Below are 24,034 nucleotides of genomic sequence, written 5' to 3'. Positions count from 1 at the left end.
CTTGGTCAGCTGTTGCTTTGGTTTTGACCAGCAGTTATCAAAAACCTTGGTTGCTTCTATCTCCACACCTGTAGAATAAGTAGCAACCTCTTCATGTCTGACAGGGCAGGTAGGTGAAACCTGTTTGAAAATGGAGGGTTGTTACCAAATCGAAACAAAGGCAGAAGAAATTGTACTGATTTGCCTCCTGGAAAGAAAAGCCAGAAGCTAAAGTCAATATCACGTGGAGCATGTTAATTCTTAACGAAGTCTCTTAAAATTCCTACAGTTGTGAGAAAGTTACCCAGGAGGGCACTAATCCCTGCTTATTATTGCTTACATCTTATCAAGTTTCTTTGTTTGATAAAAATTCCCTGAGGTCTATAATGACCAATCAGAACTCTGATAACAACCCTCCATTTTCCAACCAACACTGATCCGACTTTTCCTTTGCTGAAGATGAGAGCAGACCATTCAAATAAAAATTGGAAGTTGTCACTTTAATGATATTGGATATTTTGTGTCCAGGAGGTAGATTTGTTCCTCTCCATTCTTTGAGGTGTAGGATTACAACACAGAAGAAGGATTTGAACATGTTGATCTCCGGAGGGGCTGTCATTAATCCAGCAAGTCACTTCTGGCCTCGAGAAATTACTTGATTAGCTGTTGACAAGTGAAAGGGAGTTTTTTATGAAAACGGGCAGCCGATGCCATATTAATAGCACAGGCTTGGTCTGTGGGTTCAGCATTACTCTCCCTCTCTTTCATTCCCTTATCACTGATTTCCTCCATCTGTCTATGACTCCGTGTGTCTAGGTCTCCTCATCCTTCAACCATCCAAACCCCTAATTACCCTTCCTTTTTTCATCAGACTTCTTCAAAGAGAAATATGTGAGTAATAAAAATACGAATAAAAATAACAGTCAAATAATTATATGGCATTTGCTGTGTGCCACATGCTTTAGGTATATTGCATAAATCAGCATACTTAATACAACAATATAAAGAAAGTACTATTATATGCTCAGTGTATAGATTTTAAAAAAAGAAGGCATAGAGAAATAAGTTGTATAAAGTCATACAGTGGCCTCACTGCCTTTGCTTTTACTTTGCCCTCTATTGTCAAGATTAAATAAAATTAATACAGTAAAATATTCTCTTTTTAATGTAATTTTGTGCATTTTGACAAATGCTTGCAATCATGTAACCACCACCACAATCAATTTATCTTATTAGAACTATTCCACATTTCCCCAAACTTCCTGTTTCCCCTTTGTAGTCAACCCATCCCCCATACAAAGCTCCTGAATGCATGACTTTATAAGAAACTGCCAAGTGTTTTCCACAGTCTCTGTACCGTTTCACTTCCCTACCCACCATGTATAAGAGTCCCAGTTGTTCTCCTTTCTTGCTGACACTTGGCAGGTTTTTAAAAATTGTAGTCATTTAATAGAAGTGTAGTTTATCTTGTAGCTTTAATTAGTATTTGCCAAATGACTGATGATGTTGAGTATCCTTTTGTGAGTTATTTGCCTTCTATATATCTTTTTTTTTTGTTGAAGTGTCTGTTCATATCTTTTGTGTGTGCATTTTTTACTGAATTGTTTATTACTGTTATTATTGAGTTTCAAGAATTCTTTCTGTGTGCTGGATACAAGGCATTTATCAGATAAGTAATTCACAAATATTTTCTCTGAGTTTGTGGTTTGTCTTTTCAATCTCTTATCAGTGTCTTTTGAAGAGCGGTCCTTATTTTAAAGAATTCCAATTTATCATTTTTTTTCTTTTATATATCATGTTTTAGATGTCAGATCTAAGAAGTCTTTACCCAATGCAAGGTCACAAATAATTTCCCCTATGTTTTCCTTCTAGAAATTTTTTAGTTTTAGGTTTACAGTTAAGTCTATGATCCATTTTGAGTTATTTTTTGTGTATGGCCAAGGTTAAATTTTTTTACATATGAATACCTAGTGTTTGAAGACTTTAAAAGCTGACCATAGACTTAACATATGACCCAGCAATCCTATTCCTAAATGTTTACAATGGCTTTATTTATATTTGTTAAAAACTGGAAACATTTTAATATCCATCAACTGGTGAATGGACAAACAAACTGTGGCCTGTCCGTAAAATAAGCGACCCCATGGACTACAGCCTGCTAGGATCCTCTGTCCCTGGGATTTCCCAGGCAAGAATACTGGAGGGGGTTGCCATTTATTTCTCCATAGTAATACAAAGGCATGGACTGTTGGTGTGCATGATAGCATGGGTGGATCTGAAATGTGTTATACTAACTGAAAGTAAGTGAATTCGAAAGGCTGCATATTGTATGATTCCATATAGATGACATTCTGGAAAAAGCAAAATGATAAGGACAGAAACGATAAGGATCATTGGTTACCCAGGGTTAGGGGTGGGGAGGAGACTGACCACAAAGGGGCATAAGGGAAACTTGGGGGGTAATGGAAATGTTCTATATCTTGATTGCGCTGGTATTAACATGCCTCTATGCATCAGTCAGAATTCATAGACCTGTACACCTAAAAAGGATGAAATGTACAGTATGTAGTTATACCTGAGGTGGTTAGATAACATCACTGACTCAGTGGACATGAGTTTGAGCAAACTCCAGGAGATAGTGAAGGACAGGCAAGCCTGGCGTGCTGCAATCCATGGGGTTGCAGAGTCAGACACAACTGAGCAACTGAATAACAATGACAGCAAAGCTCACCAAAAACAAAGAAAAGCAGGAGGAACAAGGTGTAAAGTGAGTGCTGCCTTCCAGGTGTGAGTGATAGCCTCGGCAAAGGTGACCGTTTGGCATGGAGGAAGGAAGAGCTTGGTTAGAGATGAGAAAAGGAGCACTGGGCCAGGAGTCAGGCACTCAGATTCAGGTCCACTCTGGGACTGTGACCAGGTTAATGGATCCCTCTTTCTCTCTGTAAAATAAGGGTCTCCATGGGGATGGACTAGGCATTTGAAATTAGACAAAAGAAATTCAGTTTCAGCTTCTTTTCTAACTCTCTGAACTCCCTAAACCTTGATTTCTTTGAAAAAAATAAGACTAAGGGGATTCCTTGACGGTCCAGTAGTTAGGACTCAGCACCTCCACTGTGGGGACCTTTATTTGATCCCTGGTCGGGGAACTAGGATCCTGCAAGCTGCATGGCATGGCCAATTAAAAACAACAATAATAATAAGACTAATCCCATCTTCCGCTGACATCTGTAAGGATTTAATGACGTCATGGAAGGAGAACCTAGTGTGTGATCAGTGCTCAGGAGGGATCTGCAACAGTGCACCCCTGTCTTAGGCCAATTTCCCTACCATCCATCCCTTCCCACCACCTCAAAGATACTGGTCTCCTCTCTCTGCCAGAGTATCAGTTTCCCCGTCTGTTGGATAAGTCCCATCAGCATACAAACATGCTCTCATTTTTCTCATCTTAAAAAGAAAACCTCACTTAAGTCCTCCTCCAGCTCTTACCCGCTTTCTCTGTTTCCCTTACAGCAAAAGCTCTCAGGGAGTTGCCTACATTCTCAGCGTCGTCTTCTTCTTTCCACCTTCTCTCTTGAACCCACTGCACTAATACTATTAATACATTTCCCAGGGCAGCCAAGAGCTTCAAGCTGTCAAACCCAGGGGTCCATCTTTCTCCTCATCTTACCTGGTCTACGTTTGGCACAGTGGCTCATTCCCCTGCTCCTGGAAACACTTTCTTCTCTTGGCTTCCAGACATTGCCATCTCTTGGGTTTGTTACCTCCCTGGCCAAGATCTTGATCTACTTTGTTGGCTCATCTTCATCTCCTGAGTCAACCAGAGGACAACTCATTTATTTGACCTCTTCTCTCCCTCTTCACTCTCTCCCCCAGTGCTCTATACAGTATCATAGCTTTGACCAGAAATACTCTCAAACAGATGTTTCCAGCCCAGACTTCTTCTTGAATCCCCTATTTGTATGTCCTCCAATTACCTACTGAACATGGGATATTGAGTAGGCATGTCACTGTGTCCCAAAGTGAACTCAGAATCTCCTCTTCTCACTCTTGCTTCCTTCAGCGTTCTTCATTTCGGTTGCTGGCAGTCCCATTCTTCCTTGGCCTCATCCTCAATTCCTCTGTTACTCTCACACTTTGTGTTGAACCCATCAGGAAAACCTGCTGGTTCTGCCTTCAGAGTCAGACTACGTCTCCCTGTCTCCACTGCTCCTCCTGGTCTAAGCCACCAGTATCTCACTTGGAGGACTGCAAGGGCTTCCTAACCGGTCTCCCTGCCACCACCCCTCCATCCTGCACTCTGCTCTCAACCCGGTGGCCAGTGGGATCTTTCAAAAGTGAATTGGGTTATTTCAGTTCCCCACTTAAGCCCTTCTGGTGGATTCTCATCTTGCTGAGTATAAGCCAAGTCATTACAATGGCCTACTAGATCACACACACACAAGGTTGGACTTCTTGTCAAACCTCTGACTTCATCTGCTGCCTGTTTCCTTGTTGGTGTGCTCCAGCCACTGGTCTCATTCCTGTACTTCAAATGTGCCAGAAACACTTCCATCTCCGGGCCTTTGCTTGTACTGTATATCCCCTAGATATCCTCACAGCCTGTTCCTTCAGCTCCATGTCTTTACTTAGATGTCACGTTCTCAGGGAGACCTTCTTTTCTAAAAAATTATTTATGTTTAATTGAAGAATAATTGCCTTACGATATTGTGTTGGTTCCTGCCATACATCAACATGAATCTTAAAGTTGCAACCTCCTGCCCGGTCCCCCACCCCCCGCACTACCAACCCCTTTCCTTGCTTTTATCTTTCTCCACAGCAGTTATCATCATCTGATAAATTGTATATTTTTATTTGTTTGTTTCCCCCATAACATGAGGACAAGTGCCTTGGTCTGTTTTATCCACCGTGTCTTCATGACACCTAAGGATGCTGGCAGAACAGTATTTCCTAACTTTTTTTTTCACTATTGCTTCTCACCCCAGGAGTCTTTTTAGACATTTCTCCTAATCGCCCTCCACTCATGAAATTTTAATGCCACAGATATACTATGTATTGGTTTCTTTATTATATTTGTATGTGTACTGTATACCATAGAATATACACTTTTTGAAGGAGTAGGGGTTTTTGCTTGCCCTGAAGAACTAATTTTCACCTCCTTAGGGGGTTTCTGCTGCTGTGGAGAATGCACGATGTAGCTGCTGGACACATGTGTGTTGGATGGATATGTCTCGCTCTGGGGAGGATGTAGGGGCAGAGCCTGGTTAGCAGGTCTGGGGTTTTTTGGTGGAAACCAGTGATTCTGATGGGAGGGCGTTAGTGCAGCATCTATGAGGAAGGAAGGAAGGAGGGGAGAGGTCAGTCCAGACAGAGACCACAGGGCCAAAGTAGATGAAGAAGCAGGTTGGCAGTTTTAAGTGTGTTGGGAGTTTCTGGTTGGGAACCAGAATTTGTCCTTTGAGTCAGGCAGTCACTGGTGACCTTAATAGAAGCTGTTTCTGGGGTTGGTGGTAATCGAAGCTGAATTGAAAGAGCTGTTGGAGAGAATCTGGGACAATGTGGAAATAGAATAGTTGCCAAAGGGATGAGAGGAGCTGGTGTGGGTCTTTTTTTTTTTTTTTTTAAGAAGTTGAAAGACCTGGCTGGCAACTAGAATGGAATTTCAAATCTCTTTATTAAAAGAAAAATTTTAATCCAACATACTTGAGGGATTGTCAACATGTTAGATGGAAACTGATGGCTGTTTAATAATAAGGTTTAAAGTTTGGAATTTGTGAAAGAATCCACATCAAATGTTAACATGACACAGCTCTTTTTTGTTGCCAGGGTGGGAGAATGGGGCAAAACGGACTTGCTCTCTGTGTTTCTGTTAGTTTGTCCAACGTTCCTGCTGTTTATGGAGGGACCTTATAACTGAAAAATGTTATAACATTGAAATGGAAATTAAGATATGAATTTCACCTACAATCCCATCAACATAAAAAGCAAGCCTTTCCTTTGTTTTGTTTTTTTTTTCCTTTCAAAGATATTACTGTAATCCTAATGAAGTTCTGAGGTCACATTCTGTTCTTTTTATTCAGGATATAAGCAATCCCCATGTCACACAGATTGTCTTCATAACTACCATTTAGATAACTGCATGGATTTTCCATCAAACTGCTGCCCTGCTGCCCATTAGGTTGACTTCCATTATTTCAGCATTATGGTTACTGCTTCCTATGAGCATTTTCAAGTATATACCTTTTTCTTTCTCATTATAGGGGTGGGTGATGTGCAGGAATAACCTTTTTGGAGGCATTCCCAGGAATAGAATGACTTGGGCCAGAATACTAAGAGAACACCATCTAGATATGTAGATACAAGGGAATCTAAAGACGAGTTATATTCTATAACACTCATGTTAAACTCCTGGTTCAAAGCTCAGTTCCTCTTTGGGAAGTCTGGAAAGCAGAGATTTCAGACAAGATATCAAGTCAGAAACAGAGCTAGAAGAAACCAGACGTTGAGTTGACTGTCCTAATAGAATAGAAGGCGCCCAGGTCATAGGAGGGCTTCTCTGGTGGCTCAGGTGGTAAAGAATCTGCCTGTAATGCGGGAGACTAGAGTTTGATCTCTGGGTTGGGAAGATCCCCTGGAGAAAGGAATGGCTTCAACCACTCTAGTATTCTTACCTGGAGAATTACATAAACAGAGAAGCCTGGCAGGCTATAGTCCATAGGGTTGCACAGAGTCAGACATGACTGAGCTACTAACACATACATACATGCATATACAAGTCATAGGAAGGCAAGGGAACCCACATGGCTGAGCACACAGAGAAAGGCTGTGGGACCCTTGTGACTACAGTCTGCTCTCATGAAACAGCCGAGTAAATCATAAGTTAACGGCTGGGAGTGAAAACACAGTCACTGTGATGCTCTCTGGAGGAAGTTTACCCTCCTGCCATCATTCAGTGGGAGGCTCTGTTCCTCAAGCTGTATGTCTTGTGTCTGGACCCCCACTCTCCTTGAGCCTCTGAACTGTGGTCCCCCCATTCCCGCAAAGCCTTTCCCAGCCTTTCCCCCTTCTGTCCCTCTTTGTATATTCCAGATTCCCCAGCTCTTAAGCACCCACCACGCTCCAGCTCTGTCTCCCTTAGTCTTATCTGGCTTACAAAAGGCTCAAAGATATCTAGTGAACCGAACTCTTCCATTTCAGAGAGAAAACAGAGGCCATCAGAAGATTTCCCATGTCTAGGCCTACTCCTGGTGCTCTCTGACCCTTTCCCACACTGTCCTTTCTGAATCCATTAATCATCTACCTGTCCCATCTGTCTATGGCCTTTTCCTCCTACTGCTGTATCCCCTCAGTGTAGACTTGTACTCAATATCCTCCCACTATATGTACGTACATACACACACACACACACACACACACACACACACACGTAGACACACACACACACACACACACACACCCTAGCCTGGCCTTAGGACTCTTCTTGCCACTCCCTATCCTCAGTCTTCCCTGGGTCCTTACCTCTCCTTCCCTCCTCAGCTCCCACAAGGTCCTTACCTCCCCCTTCCTACAGGAGGACCACTCCATCAAGACTGCTTTAGCAAAGGTCCCCTGTGACCTTCTGGTATAAGATTCAAAGGACCATTTTCATTGTCTCTCATGTGATACCTCTGTTGCTCCCTGGTTGAACATTGCTCCTCCCATGGTTCCCCCTCAGCCAGTTCCCTCCCAGTTCACTGACCATCTCCTCTCCTCCTCTTTGCATGTCCCTCCTCTTCTACCTGGAAATATTAGCGCTTTCTAGAACACATCTTCTTTTGCCTTCTCATTTGATTCCCACCTCGAGAAGCCTCCTCTTCAGTTGTAGCTCCAACCACTACCTCCAATCTGCCGGGTCCCACCTCTCTGCCTTTGCCCCAGCCTTGCTCATGACCTCCAGATCTGTATAACTGATGGACGTCTCTTGTTGCTAACCCATACGTGAACTCATTAAACGTGACCAAAAGTCATTCCACCTCCACTCTAAACTGTCCCCTTCTGTATTTATCTTGTGATCCCAACCATCTAGCCAGTGGAAGCCTGGGGTTCATCCTCTATCATCAAGTTCTGTTGATATTTGCTTCTGATTATTTTGGGAATATTTGCACCCCCCTTCCAGCCTTCTGACAATGCTTTAGTTTGGACCTCCAAATCTTGGAGGAATCTTCTGACTATACTCCCTGCCTCTCTTTCAGTCTTCTAATCTGTCTTCTGTTCTGACACAAACTTACTTAACATCCTTAAGTGGTACCCCAATGCCTACAAGATAAAGTTAACCTGTGAAGTCCCTCACATTCTCTTCTCTTCTTCCTCTCCAGCCTTACCTTCCTCCTTCTTTTGTCTCTCATGTGTCCTCTGTGCTCTGGCCACAATAGGCTCTTCCTACTTTGGTTCATGCTGTACCTTTGCTCAGAATGGCTTGTTCAGTGCCATCTAGTGATATCTAACTCTAATCCTTACTTTCCTCTGATCTCTCTGCGCCTTGCCCTGACAGACAGTAGTTCTGTTTCTTGGAACTTTGTAAACAAAAATGATTGTGTTGATGATAATGATAATGGGCACGATTACACCGTCCATAGTTCTGGTTCTTCCCCCTTCTGGGCCCATGGGGATTTCATGTTTTGGCTCCTTTGAGGGCCCGGTCATGTAACATCCTTGGTGTGTGTCAGTTCCAGGTCAGAGAATTTAGTTGCCTGGGTGAGAGCTCTTTGTTACAATAACTGGTAATATTACAGATGGTGACTGAATCCTGGAATGGAACTACAGCTAATCTCTGATGAATATGTACTGTGAGCAACAAATCAATCTTTGTTAATTTTTTTTTTTTTTGGCTGTCCTGCATGTCTTGGAAGATCTCAGCTCCCCAACCAGAAATTGAACCTGGTCCACAGCAGTGAAGACCCAGAATCCTAGGCCATCATGGAATTCTAAGTCTTCTGTTGATTTAAACCTATAATATTGGACTTTATTATTAAAACATAGCCTCGCCCATCTTGACTGAGAAAACTGTACATACAGCTCTTACAAGTGGTCAGTTATTTAAAAACACTTCTGCTAGATTCTTGGGTGTTTAGGAACAAGTACTATCTCATTCCCCTTGTGTCCTCAGAGTCTAGAAGAGCACTGGAGCACGTAAGCACCGATGATCTTTTCCGGGGGTGGTGAGAGCACCACACTCTAACTTACAAAGAATTTGTATTTTACATATGAAGTGACATTGTTTTCAATAGATCATTGGAAAGTAATAAGATTTTTTTTAAAAGCTGTTTGTTTTTACTAACTGCTAAGTATGTTCTTTTATTGCCATTAATCCATGTTTTATTTGATCTCTCTAAATGTATGGCTTTCATTTCAGTTGCCTTAAAATTTATTTCATTTCTGTCTCCTGGGTTCTTCTGCTGTATTTTATCCCAAAACCTTGTTCTCTGTTTATCTCTAACTGATTACATCTTTCATCCTGCAATTCTTAAAACAGGACTCAGTAAACCTGGTCTAAGCCTCTGTTTAGGCACTAATCAAGAGTATGAGGTGGTTAGAATATCACACATGACCAAAGGAAGAAGAGCAGGGAGCTTGGTGGGAAGAGAGAAAAATAGTTAGACATTAATCAAAAGATGACAGGCTGGGAAAAGAGTAGCTTTTGGAATTGGAAAAGTGAAAGTGTTAGTTGTGCAGGCGTGTCTGACTCTTTGCAACCCCATGGACTGTAGCCCACTTGGCTCCTCTCTCTGTCCATGGAATTCTCCAGGCAAGAATATTGGAGTGGGTTGCCATGCCTTCCTGCAGGGGATCCTCCCAACCCAGGGACTGAACCCGGGTTTCCTGCATTTCGGCAGATTCTTTACCGTCTGAGGCACTAGGGAAGCCCAAGTTTGAGATTAAATCTGGTTTTGCCATTTACTGCTCATGATGCTTCAGCTCCTTGTCTGTAAATGTGGATGGTAATAGAAATAAGTTGCAGAACTTTTGAACAACACAATGAGATCATTTATATGGAAGTTCTATAAATTTTACATAATCACTTAAGCATTTTTTTAACATAATGAAAATGGCAGAAGAGTTGTATTTTTACCAAGAGTGAGATACTTAATGGATTTCCCTCATGATCCAGCAGCTAAGACTCTGCTCTCCCAATGCAGGGGGCCTGGGTTTGATCCCTGGTCAAGAAAATAAATCCCACATGTAGAAACTTAAAAAAAAAAAAAAGATCCTGAATGCCACAGCAAAGATTGAAGATCCTGTATGCCACAACGGAGATCCAGTGCAGCCAATAAATAAATATTTTTTGGAAAAAGAGTGGGAGATTCAAGAGCCCAGTGCAGTGTGAGAGCACTGGCGTTTTCAAGTCTCAGGATTGATCCCTGGAACTAGTGGGAGTTATCCAGCCCATAGGTGGAGCCATATCTGTATATTAGGACTTAATATCCTCCCAGAGAGGCCCTGAGATTACATGGCATTCAGATGATCTGTCTTGCAGCTCAGGGTTTTTTTGTTTGTTTTGCTTTGTTTTGTTTTTCCCCTGGCCTGACAGGTGACTATTGCTGTACATAATCCAAGAACTTCAGATTTGATCACTTATTTGCTCCTTGTCACACACTCCCCTCAGTAACTGATCTACTGCCCCCATCAGATCAGATCAGATCAGTTGCTCAGTCGTGTCCGACTCTTTGTGACCCCATGAATCGCAGCATGCCTGGCCTCCCTGTCCATCACCAACTCCCGGAGTTCACTCAGACTCACGTCCATCGAGTCGGTGATGCCATCCAGCCATCTCATCCTCTGTCATCCCCTTCTCCTCCTGCCCCCAATCCCTCCCAGCATCAGAGTCTTTTCCAATGAGTCAACTCTTCGCATGAGGTGGCCAAAGTACTGGAGTTTCAGCTTTAGCATCATTCCTTCCAAAGAAATCCCAGGGCTGATCTCCTTCAGAATGGACTGGTTGGATCTCCTTACTGCCCCCATTCTCACTTCTATTTCCCTAGTATTATTCCTTGAACATTTTCTAATGGCACACCTCTAAAGAGGGGCCCTGATAGTCTTCAGGAGACAGGGAGATGGAGGCCAAGATACTAGCTTTATCTTGATAAAGTGTTGGAGAGGTGGTTTAGATTGTCCACCCAGTTCCATTGAATTGGTTGGCCTCACACTCCCAACCCCCTCAGCCCGTCAGCCCTCGCCTATCAGCGAAAGTCCTCCTTCCCCTGGGCAGACCTGGCACCCTGACTCTGGCCAGGAGAAGAGCAGACTCCTGTAACTGGTGGGCAGATTTGGAAAGACGGAATGCCTTTGAAGCCACTGAGGCTGGAAGCCAAACTTGCTCAGTTTCTTACTATAAACCCACCATTCAGATCTGTTGTTCCCTCCGAGCCCAGGTGGGTGTGGATGAAGTGTGAGACCCTTCCTAGAAATACGCCCGCTAAAGGAACGGAAGGCAAGCATTCCAGCTTGAACTTGACCAGAAAACCTCCCAATTGTTTGGGAACAATACTAAACATGATTTCTCCCCCTGCCCGCCTTCTGGTGACCTCATCCAGCCCTAACACAGAGAGCTCCTGACTCTTCGACCTCACCCGATTCTGCCAGTCTCGGCTGTCATCTGCCACAGTACTTCTCAATCTTGGCTACACATTAGACTCACTTCGGAAGCTTCTAAGCCATCCAGTGCTCAGGCCCCGCCTCCAGAGATCCTGATCCAGCTGCTCAGGGATGGGGCCTTGGCATCGGTAGTTTTCAGGACTCCCTGGGTGATTCTAAAGCACAGCAGGGTTACAGACCACTGATCTAATGATTTAGGTCTCATCGACCCTATCTGTCTTCATCTGGCCAGATGTAAATTGCAGGTGACACCATCTGTGAAGCTCTCAAAACGAAGGCAGCCTCTGACAATGATGTTAGCAATGGTGCCGCCTCTTCTTCCTAGATTAAAGCCGTGGTGGTAGCTTCAGAGGTCCTGTTTTTCCTCTCGACTTGTCCTTCACATGAAAGGGATGTTTCAAAAAGAAGTTGTATTTGGCCCCTTGGTGCTCAGCTATTCATTTTCTTGAAAGGGACTAAGGGGAAGATTTCTTTCTTCTTACAGAAATGCTCTTTATCTGACTTTTCCCCTCAGCCCGTCTGCAGCCTGTTATTATGAAAATCCAGTAAAAGACATTTCCTGACATGAACTCAGTGCATTCATCTCCTTTAATATCACCCCGAATCTCACACCCAGGTATCAAGCCAGGCTTCTGATGGCTCCATGGTCAGTCAGGGAGAACGAAATCCATGACCCCAGCACTTAAAAGGAAGAGACTCGATGATACGATAGAACCACTTAAAATGCAGTTTTCTCAATACCTCGCCTGAATTTCTCTCAGCTGAACTCTACCTACCTGACTCCAGCCTATGGGAAGCAGCCCCATCAGTGAGTCTTAATCACCCACAGCGGCTGAGGGACGGCAGATGCTTTGGTGCATATGTGTCTTCGATAACAGAACCCATTTAACTGCTCCGAATCCACAGGGTATGATTATGTTGGGGTAATAACTCCCAAGAACGGCTTTGCCACAGTTATAACATGCTGAGAGGGAGCGAAATACGAATCCTGCATAAATTAGTCTGCCAGGTACCGTTAGCTATTAGTCAGTGCTATCAGACCTGTAATAAAAGGGTATCACACCACAGCCACTCTGGCTGTTTAGCTACATGACTGGATGAAAGGCAAATCTGATGTTGTTTCATTTAAATGAGTTTTTTTTTTTTTAAATCTACCTGCTTTTAGCTTTATGAAATCCCTAATACAGTTCAGAGATTAAAATGAGCTTTTATTTTTCATCTTTTGAGAAAAGAGATCTTGATTTGTACTCTAATTCTATCCCATTGACTCCTCATATCAGTTTTTGTAGTGAATCAAATGTACCTGCATTTTTTTTTTTTTAATTCCTGCTTCTGTTTTGAAACCTGTTCTTGTCACCTCAGGAAGGAGCCCGCCATTTTCATCATTGCTGTGGTTAAATAATTATTGTAGTGCAAGTAACTAAGTGGGGCTTCCCAGGTGGCATGGGTTTGACCCCTGGGTCGGGAAGATCCGTTGGAGAAGGAAATGTCAACCCATTCCAGTATTTTTGCCTGGAAAATTCCATGGATAGAGGAGCCTGGTGAGCTATAATCCATGGAGTCACAAAGAGTCGGACATGACTGAGAATGTGTACTCACACAAGTAACCAACTTTGAAGATCTTACCATGAAGGTTTTCACTGGCAGAGATTTTTAAATGAGCTGACCACAGTTGAAATCAGGTATCTCTGCCTTCAGCGTTAACTATCAACATCAAGGTAATATAATTATAAAACCCAAAGATTAGCCACAAGCATGTGACCTGCTCAAGCTAGATCCTGGCTTAACTATTTTATTTTCTAAAGGTCAAAATTGGGGCTGAAATATCAGGGCCACTGAAATGTGAAATAAAGAGGCAATGAACCCAAAGCAATTTATAGATTCAATGCAATCCCTATCAAGCTACCAACAGTATTCTTCACAGAGCTAGAACAAATAATTTCACAATTTGTATGGAAATACAAAAAACCTCAAATAGCCAAAGCGATCTTGAGAAAGAAGAATGGAACTGGAGGAATCAACCTACCTGACTTCAGGCTCTACTACAAAGCCACAGTTATCAAGACAGTATGGTACTGGCACAAAGACAGAAATATAGATCAATGGAACAAAATAGAAAGCCCAGAGATAAATCCACGCACATATGGACACCTTATCTTTGACAAAGGAGGCAAGAATATACAATGGATTAAAGACAATCTCTTTAACAAGTGGTGCTGGGAAATCTGGTCAACCACTTGTAAAAGAATGAAACTAGAACACTTTCTAACACCATACACAAAAATAAACTCAAAATGGATTAAAGATCTAAACGTAATACCAGAAACTATAAAACTCCTAGAGGAGAACATAGGCAAAACACTCTCTGACATACATGACAGCAGGATCCTCTATGACCCACCTCCCAGAATATTGGAAATAAAAGCAAAAATAAACAAATGGGACCTAATTAACCTTAAAAGCTTCTGCACATCAAAGGAAACTATTAGCAAGGTGAAAAGACAGCCTTCAGAATGGGAGAAGATAATAGCAAATGAAGCAACTGACAAACAACTAATCTCAAGAATATACAAGCAACTCCTACAGCTCAACTCCAGAAAAATAAATGACCCAATCAAAAAATGGGCCAAAGAACTAAATAGACATTTCTCCAAAGAAGACATACAGATGGCTAACAAACACGTGAAAAGATGCTCAACATCACTCATTATCAGAGAAATGCAAATCAAAACCACTATGAGGTACCATTTCACACCAGTCAGAATGGCTGCGATCCAAAAGTCTACAAGTAATAAATGCTGGAGAGGGTGTGGAGAAAAGGGAACCCTCTTCCACTGTTGGTGGGAATGCAAACTAGTACAGCCACTATGGAGAACAGTGTGGAGATTCCTTAAAAAACTGGAAATAGAACTGCCTTATGATCCAGCAATCCCACTGCTGGGCATACACACTGAGGAAACCAGAAGGGAAAGAGACACGAGTACCCCAATGTTCATCGCAGCACTGTTTATAATAGCCAGGACATGGAAGCACCTAGATGTCCATCAGCAGATGAATGGATAAGAAAGCTGGGGTACATATACACAATGAAGTATTACTCAGCCATTAAAAAGAATACATTTGAATCAGTTCTAATGAGGTGGATGAAACTGGAGCCTATTATACAGAGTGAAGTAAGCCAGAAAGAAAAACACCAGTACAGTATACTAACGCATATATATGGAATTTAGAAAGATGGTAACAATAACCCTGTGTACGAGACAGCAAAAGAGACACTGATGTATAGAACAGTCTTATGGACTCTGTGGGAGAGGCAGAGGGTGGGAAGATTTGGGAGAATGGCATTGAAACATGTAAAATATCATGTATGAAACGAGTTGCCAGTCCAGGTTTGATGCACGATACTGGATGCTTGGGGCTGGTGCACTGGGACGACCCAGAGGGATGGAATGGGGAGGGAGGAGGGAGGAGGGTTCAGGATGGGGAACACATGTATACCTGTGGTGGATTCATTTTGATATTTGGCAAAACTAATACAATTAGGTAAAGTTTAAAAATAAAATAAAATAATAAAAAAAAAGAGGCAATGAATGAATTCAAATCTGAAGGCCAACTACCGTCACTTGGTTATATGAGAACTAGGTCGTGTGAAGTACTAACGTAACGGTTTTTCATCTGTGAGTTTTTTTTTTTCTTTTAAAATAAACTGAAGTAAAGTCGACTTATAATATTATATTAGTTTTAAATGTATAGCATAGTAGTTTTATCCTTTTATAGATTATACTTCATGCAAAGTTATTATAAAATATTGACTACATTTCCCATGTTGTATCTTAATGGTAGTGGGTAACTCTTAATCCTCTTCACCTACTTTGCCTCCACCACCCATCTCCCCTCTGATAACCAACCACTAGTTTGTTCTCTGTATCTGTGAGCCTTTTTCTGTTTTATTTGTTCACTTTTTATTTCAGATCCCACATATAATTGAAAACATATGGTATTTGTCTTTCTCTGTGTGACTTATTGTACTAAGTATAACACCCTCCAGGTCAATCCACATTGTCACAAGTGGCAAGATTTCATTCTTTTTTATGACTAATATCCCATTGTATATGTAAAACATATCTTTTTTTAATCTATTCATCTGTTGATGGACACAGTTTCTATATCTTGGCTATCCTAAATGATGCCGCTAAGAACATAGGCTTACATATATCTTTTTGAATTAGTGTTTTTGCTTTCTTTGGATAAATATCTAGGTGTGGAATTGCCAGGTTGAGTGGTCATTCTATTTTTAAGTTTTTGAGGAACCTCCATACTGTTTTCCATAGTGGTTACCAATTCCCACCAACAGTACACAATTTTTCCGTTTCCTCCACGTCCTCAGCAGCCCAAAATAGTATTTTAAATAGGTGGTGAAACTAAGTCCTGCTTGTACATTTTCCTCATCTCTTTGCATAATGTATGGAGACAGAAGGTGGTAGAGGAATGAGTAGATCAAGAATTTCAATCCTAGGTCTGCTACTTACTGGGTCTGTGACTTTGAGAAATTTTTGTGACCTCTCTTGAGTTTCCACGTCTTCCACTTCTATTTGTTCAAGAGAAGCAGGATCATAACGCCTCCATCTAAAGGTTGGAGATCATATATGCAAAATGCCTGGCACCCGTGAGGCACCCAGTAAATGGGCAGCTGAAACTAGTATTTGTTTCTTCTGGATTGCCTGAAAGTCCTTGGGGAAGATGAGTCACCCTCAGAGATTAGAAGAGAAAGCAGGATGGGGGGTGGGGTGGGAGGGAGGCTCTAGAGGGAGGGGATATATGTATAATTACAGCTGATTCAATTTGTTGTACAGCATAAACTAGCACAATGTTGTAAAGCAATTATACTCCAGTTTTTTAAACAAGCCTTCTTCTAAGCATGAAAAAAATAAATGAGAAAGCAGAGCAGCAAATTATAAGAACAATTTATCAGCCTTGTTTGACAATTTGACATCTTCCAACAGATAAAGTTCACCCACCAGGGTTAAGTTCCAAAAGTTCCACTGAGAACCTGCCACACGGAGTTTCAGAAGCAGCCCCATCCACCTCTACTGCCTCTCTCAGGAAAGCACAGGTCAATGACATTACTCGCTGTCAGGATGGAGGGTAATTTAAAGGGAAGGCAGGGGTGTGTGTATGTGTGTGTGTGTGTATTTATACATATTTTGTTGCTGTTGTTCAGTCACTAAGTCGGGTCTATTTTGTGACTCCTTGGACTATAGCCCACCAGGCTCCTCTGTCAATGAGATTCTCCAGGCAAGAATACTGGAGTGGGTTACCATTTCTTCCTCCAGAGGATCTTCCCGACCCAGGGATTAAACCTATGTTTTCTGCATCGGCAGTGGATTCTTTACCACTGAGCCAACAGGGAAGCCTGTTTATACATATAAGCAAGACTATAATTGTCAAATAAGGCTGATTTTGTGGATTATTTTTTCCAATACGGATATTAGATGTAGTTGTTAGGAAGGAAGCAGAGATAAATGCTCTTGTCCTGGACTAGCCAAGGAGAACCAGAAGTTCCTTCTCTCAAAATCACCTTTTCTGTTAGTCTCACTAATTTGAGGATGATTTCTGCTTAAGTTCTGCCTTTGGGTAAAGAACACCCTTGGAGTGTTAAATATACTAGTCATTCTTCATTTCTTGACATTACCAGTTAATAAAATCAGATTCAGGAAAAAGGAGTTTTGCAGTGAGGATGGGAGAGGAGTTTCTAGAGAAAATGAAGAGGAAAACATAGAAGGAGGTTGGACAGCCTCTCCCTGCATTTAGATCTCCCTTTTTCTCTTTCTCAATAATTCTCTCTTAATTCCTTGAGGGTTTATGGCTGTTCCTGCTCTTTGGAACCAACTAACCCCTCTCCCTAGAATTCTAAAACATCTCAGTTTTCACTTTCTCCTTCTTTAACCTGCAATTTTCTACACATAAAGTGAAAGGTTATGACAGGGGAAAAAAAGAAGCATTGACTTTGATAATGAAATTCGTCTGGGTCCTAATAAATGGTAGGTATTTCAGAATACTTCAAAAATCAGGTGCTTTAAGCATGAGAGAGCAAAGGCACACAAAACTCGCCACTTCTGATGATGGTGGCTAACATCTGTCAGTGGAAGCTGTGAGCATTTGAAACTAGAAGGGTCATGCAAATTTAAAGCTGGAGGGACCTTGTCTAGAACAGCCAGCCTCTTGTTATACAGATCATAGAGTGTTTGAACTGGAAGAAATGTTAGAAATCACCTAGTTTCACCTCCCATTTGATAGATGCAAGAGCTGAAAAGCAATGCAGTGACATAATTTGCTTAAAGTCTAATCTGCAGCGAGTGGTAGAGTGCTGCCCCCATCCCACATTGCTTATTCTTGATAGCGCCAGTTTAGCAAACACTGATTAAGCACCCCCTTGTGACATGCATTGTACTAGGTCCTAGTATGAGGGAGCACCAGGATGCATAATAGCCTCTGCCTTCTTAGGGCTCAGGATCTCCTTGCAGAGAAATCTCAAGAACTTTTAATATAGGTGATGAGAAATAGCAGAGTGAGCATCAAGGTCTGGGAAGGAGAGAGGAGCAAACAGTTATTTGGCCGTGAGAAGTTGGCTTTCCCCTTCGCATTAGTGAAGATAGCTAGAACATTACTATCTTCTAATCACTTTTTTCCTCAATGGGAGGTAAACAACCTCTCATTGGCGGAACTGTTCTAATGGGTGAGTAAGGCTACACAATAGGGCACCTAAGCTACAATGCCAGAGGGGCCCTGCAGGCTGAGTGAAACAGTACAAGTGTATCCTATCCACCTCCCTCCCACCAGCTAGTCTTCCTGAACACAATAGGTGTCCTCCTACCCCCACTGTGCCTGCTTCCTCATGGCAGTACGCTAAGGAAGAGGGGAGAGACAGGCAGTGTTACCAGAAGGGGGAACGTCAAAGACGTTTGCAGCCCCGCCATGTGTAGGCAGAGTGATGGGAAAGATGCAGGACATATAGAATGGTGACCAATAGATCACCTGGAACAGCTGGGATCAGTAGGAGACCATGGGGATAGAACGCCAACTCTCAGTGATGGTCACAGAAATCCAGAATCCCAACTATTCTACCCCAAAATATGTTTGAGAAGCCACCTTCTTGCTCACAGAAGTAGTTTCAATGCTCCCTCTGCAATCTGGGTCATATGCCTCAACTGGTCAAGAAGCTCTGCTTCTCTAAAATATGAAGTAAGCTAAACCTCTGTTAAGCTTTTTACAAATTTTCAATCATAAGGTCCAAATTAAGATGCTTTAAAAAGTATGACTCAAGTTACAAGCTACAAAATGCTGTGATTGGTTAAATTTTGTTTTTCTGATTAAAAAAAATAAATTATCCCATATGTTTTCCCCAGCTCATTGAACGGTCTTGGCAATGAAGAGATCAGCACATCTAGGAATGATTAATGCCATATGATTCTTGAAGATCATATTTTGATAATGCTCTGCAGTGTTTCAAACCAAAACAGAAACCCACCCACACACACTGAGCTCAAAACTGATACTTTTTGTCTTGATGGCTACATTTAAAGTTTAAACACCATCATTAAAATTTTACAGGTGACATATCAGGAAAAATTAAGCCGACCAGTCGTGCTGCCTTGAAAGGAAAATAGTCCTTCATTATAATGAATGAATTTGTGTGCTACATATGAATGCTAGTGATCTCGAGAAGATGAACCGCTGACCCATAAATGGATGAGAATCAGCCAGAGTAAACGAGGCAGAAGTTTTCCCAGCATAATTGTGCAGGCTCACAGGGGAGAATTTTGTTATAATTAAAAGAGACAGAGTGGTCAATAGGGAATATTTAATAGGAGTAAACATGACAACGTTGCCTAACTATTTTCTGGTTCATTCTTCATCCCCATGTTATACTTATGTCTGGGTTTTAAAAGTAACACATATGTTGCACATAAAAATAATACACATAAACTTGTACAGCAGAACCAAGCAAAAACTCATTTAGAACATGGACACTGACAATGTCCAATTTATTCAGAATAAATCTCCAACTAAATTTGTCCAATGCAAAATTTTCTTCATTAGGCTGGGGGAAACATTCAGAGAATCACAGGGACTAATGCAATGGTGTGAGGTAGGCGGGGGTATTGTTTAAACCCCATCAGCTCTGAAACTTCACAGAAAGCAAAGGGACCCCCAATTAGAACAACTTCATTACAGACAGAGCTGGCATAGGACACAGCCGTGAAAAATGGCTTCACTGAACTACAGAGGAATGTGGCCCTGGGAGGATTAAATGAGACAAAATATGCATAGTGCTTACTGTCAAGTACGTATTTAGAAAACATATTATTGTTTTGGAACATATCCTGTGCTATGAGTAAAGTTTATCTTCATTTCACTGGAAAATGCAGAGACTCCAGAAAACCCCTGTAAGCTCTCTGCTTTTGTCTAAATTCATTTATGAGAAGCTTTACTCACACTTTAGCTTGCCAATGACTCATGGTTAAATCATTTCACTCATCTTTTTTCCTTCTTTGTCTTTTAATACAGTTGCAATTCATGTGACATCCTGCTTTGTTCTTACCCTGAACCCCTTGGGAAGCTAAACAACTCTTAACAGCCCCCTTACCTTAAGGAAATAAAGCCATTCAATAAAAAGGGTGGGGATCCACTTCATCCAATCTAGTCAATGCTGATTTCTTAAAAAGCCGAAGACTAATTCTTGGGGATTTTCTGGATCCCTGTGCAAATTTCTGTCACTTAATAGCCTACATGAGTTGAAAGTTGGTGTCCAATGGTGCTAAGAAGTGGAAAGGAATGTTGTGGAAATATAAATAGGCCAGCACTGAAATTTAATTAGACACTGCATATGTTAATAATAAATTCAATTAATTTAGCTTTCCACCTATGCTAGAAAAAAAAATACCCAGGCAAAATAATAATTCATTTTAAATGCCTCAATTGGTAACCTCCTTTCCTGAAGACTGATTTATGCAGTAATTTACTGGCTGTGTCTTCATAAGATTGTTCCAAACCAGCCCATTTGAAATAATAATAATTTCTGAATGTGTGCTGGGAGAGATATAACAAATGACTTCTTATTAATTTTCATTTAATGAGTTGCCTATTCACATGGTAATTTTTAAAAAATTGTCTTCTTAAGACACACAGGTAGTAAATAGTCTGGGTAACACTTCCATTTCACAAATACCGCAATAGGAAAATCTGTCTCTTATGCTCCACATAATTCAAAGGTCAGTCAGTGGCAAATTTTCCTAAATAGGTATCTAATTTTTTCTCAGGTAGCATGGCACATTATTTTACATTTCTATAGTCAGGTGATCCAAATTAGGTAAGGAAAAAAGAAAAAATATTTATCAACAAGAAAGTTCCTAGCAGGGGAAATGGGGGTATAGACAGGAAACAAACTTATGTGCCAGGAGTAAAAACAGCTAGAGTTGGTTAAGGAGCTCATGACACTGGTTCTTTTTTTTTTTCTTTTAAACTTGTTATTTTGTATTGGGAAATCGCCAATTAACAATGTTGCGCTAGTTTCAGCAGAACAGTGAAGGGTCTCAGCCACACATACATGACACTGCTTCTATTTTAAAGAACAAAACAAAGATCTTCTCTTACACTTTCCTATTTCTCCAAGCTCCCCTCTTTTAAAAATAAGAGCCCATAATTTCTTACATAAATATTAATATTTAAGAATGTTTATCTTTACCAAAAGTTCAATTCCCTGGTAACGCATTAACTGTAAGTTGTCATAAGAAAAATAGAATGAAATAATAAAAACCAGAAAGAAGCTGCTCAGAAGAGATTTATGTATTTCAGATGGTTCATACCTCTTCAACAAGTCCTGCAATAGACAGGGCAAGGTTCTTAAAAATAATTTCTTGCAACACTTGGAAGAGCTTGCCTGCACTATTAAATAATTCAAATGGAATAGTTACTTACACGAGAACCGAAAGGGCCTCTTTCCCAGGCCACACTGTCTCACTCCCTCTCCATGGAAAAGCCCGTACTGCATCTCGCCCATGAACTTGTCCAGCTCTTGCCCTGAGGCGTTGACGAGCAGAGCCCCAGTTTTGCAGAGAAAGGTGGCTTTGATCCACAAAGGTGTCCCCAGGGCTGTCACAACTCCGAGGGCACACACGAAGCTTAACATCCCAGCCATGCAAAAAATGACTTTCTTCTGTTGGCTTGGCATGATGAGCAATGGCTCTTATGAGGGTGAGGTTCAGAACCCAGACCTTTGTGACCAAGGAGAAATGACTGCCCCTTTGACTGTATTTATTATAGAAGCTGAACAGACAGATCCCAACTGAAACAGAAACTTCACCACTGACGGCATCTCTCGACAGGTTAAATGTCAGAATCCCAGGGTGCAGGCGGCTTCATCATGCTTGCTTGGTTTTTTTCCTCTTTTTCTCTGCTTCTAATTTGAAATCTTAAGACTAAGAACCTAGAGAATAAACCTCTTTCAAAGTGCCTGCAAGTATCTGCTCTTCTATCCCCTGGTAACAGAGGTCTAAGATAACAGATGGAGTCCTCTGTGTAACCTGATAAATGCCTCCCCTTTCCTCTGCTTATTGTCTGATTGGGTGAGTTGAAACTTTCAGAAACAGGCTTGGCTCCCTTGGTAAATGATCAGCTACTTGAGAAGTTCATTTATTGATGTGCTTTTATTTTTGTTTTTGTTTTTGTTTTAGGTGGGAGGAGAAGAGGAGTTGCATTAGAGGTAGGAAGAATATATATATATTCTTATATATGTATATATATATGTAAATATATATATGTACACAAGCAAATATACTGGCAATTAATTGATTTTGAAAAATGTTCATAGTAGCAGGATAAAATATTGGACTGAATTGGTTTCTGCATGGATCTAAAGCACCATAGACGGACCACTGGGACTCCTAACTCCTTTTCTCCCAGATCAATGATTTAGAACCAGTGTGTCGATGAAGCATTTGATTCATTTTTTTTTCCTGGCACACAGAAATATGGAGATGCAGATACAAATATCTAGATTTCTAAATGTTTTCTTTTAAAAAGTTGACTGCTTTGTGATGACAAGGGAGTGTAGTTCTGGATCTGAGAAATATCAGAATCTGAAAGAATACAGAGGCATTGTTGTGGAAAGAATAGATTGTGGTCAGATGGAAGGCGCTGAGAATTCATCACTGAAAAGCAAAGGTCCCAGCAGAGGTAATCGGTCAGGGAGACAAGAGGCAAAGGGATGAGCAAGATTAAGTCACAAAGTGAGTTTGGTTAAATTGTCAAGATCTGAAAACTAAAGTTCAGAATTCAGTGACAAATTTTTAACTCTGCATTTCCAGTGAGATTCTTCTTTCTGCAGATACGGTACTCATTTATGTGTGTGTGTGTGTGTGTGTGTGTGTGTGTTTAATGAATGTCTATTTATGCCACATTAGTGTGCTAGGCTCTAACTTACAAAGTGAACTTTTAGTTAGAACTTAGTATGTCTGATACCTTGCCAAGTGTCTTACCTAAATTACCTAATTCTCATGATTATCACATAAAGTGATAAGGAAGAAGATCACAATGATATGCCCACTTCCTAGATAAGGAAACTGAGGCTCAGAATCAGCAGACAAGTAGCCCAAGAGAGTTGTGGAGCTGGATTCAAATCCAGACCTTGTCCTGGAAGAGATGAGCAGCTCTTCAATTGGGTTGGGTTGGGCTAGAAGTAACAGGCTAGAGTATCCCATCATCTGTTATACATCTTAGGTGCTTGGGGAACACAGACATCTGCAGATAGAATTTTCCCACTTAGTCAAAAACACCTGTTTATGCTAGCTTCTAGTCTCTCAGTCCATGTTTAAGCATGGTAGCTTAGAAGAAATTAATCGTGAAGATTCTATACCTAGAGATGTAATGAGTCTCTAGGTTAATAGAACTTTGAGGGGAACTTTGAACTACTTGGCATAGCTACCCATTTTTAGTAGTTGCCAGAGGCTGTCTTGTTGAAGATTGACAGCTAGGCATAGAACCAACTCAAGAATACCAGTGTCCTTTCAGGGAAGGAGGTAGGCACATAAACCATGGTCACAGGACAGGGCACACACAAGATTCCAAAAAGGTGCTCAAAATTAGGTTTACAACATAATTCTTTTTATTTCATGGAATGTGACACAACTGAATAAAAACTCATCACCGGCTCTTTGGCTTCCCAATTAATTCTCCACTGGATTTAGAGCAAATGCCATCATTGTCCACTAGCAAAACAAGAGGGGTACTGCGTAGTTGTCCCCAGTAAGCAGTTATGTGGGGGTACCTGTGCCGTACCCATTCCAGAAGCTTTAAGGTGTCTAAGCAGAGCTACGGAGAAGGCAATGGCACCCCACTCCAGTACTCTTGCCTGGAAAATCCCATGGAC

At 41.4% G+C, this 24,034-nt stretch overlaps 1 protein-coding gene across 1 annotated transcript in view; it reads right to left on the bottom strand.

Annotated features, from left to right (window-relative positions):
* Positions 1-21,838, bottom strand: part of CLRN1 (clarin 1) — a 45,560-nt gene extending 23,722 nt beyond the window's left edge. Inside the window, exon 1 of the mRNA XM_055570354.1 lies at positions 21,586-21,838. Coding sequence (XP_055426329.1) covers positions 21,586-21,838 — 253 coding nt within the window. The remainder of the gene's footprint in view (positions 1-21,585) is intronic.
* Positions 21,839-24,034: the final 2,196 nt, after the last annotated feature.

Source organism: Bubalus kerabau, chromosome 2, assembly GCF_029407905.1.
Source record: "Bubalus kerabau isolate K-KA32 ecotype Philippines breed swamp buffalo chromosome 2, PCC_UOA_SB_1v2, whole genome shotgun sequence".
In the NCBI taxonomy this organism is placed as follows: domain Eukaryota; kingdom Metazoa; phylum Chordata; class Mammalia; order Artiodactyla; family Bovidae; genus Bubalus; species Bubalus kerabau.
The sequence above is the reverse complement of the archived record's forward strand: the minus strand, read 5'-3'. Positions and strand labels throughout refer to the sequence as shown.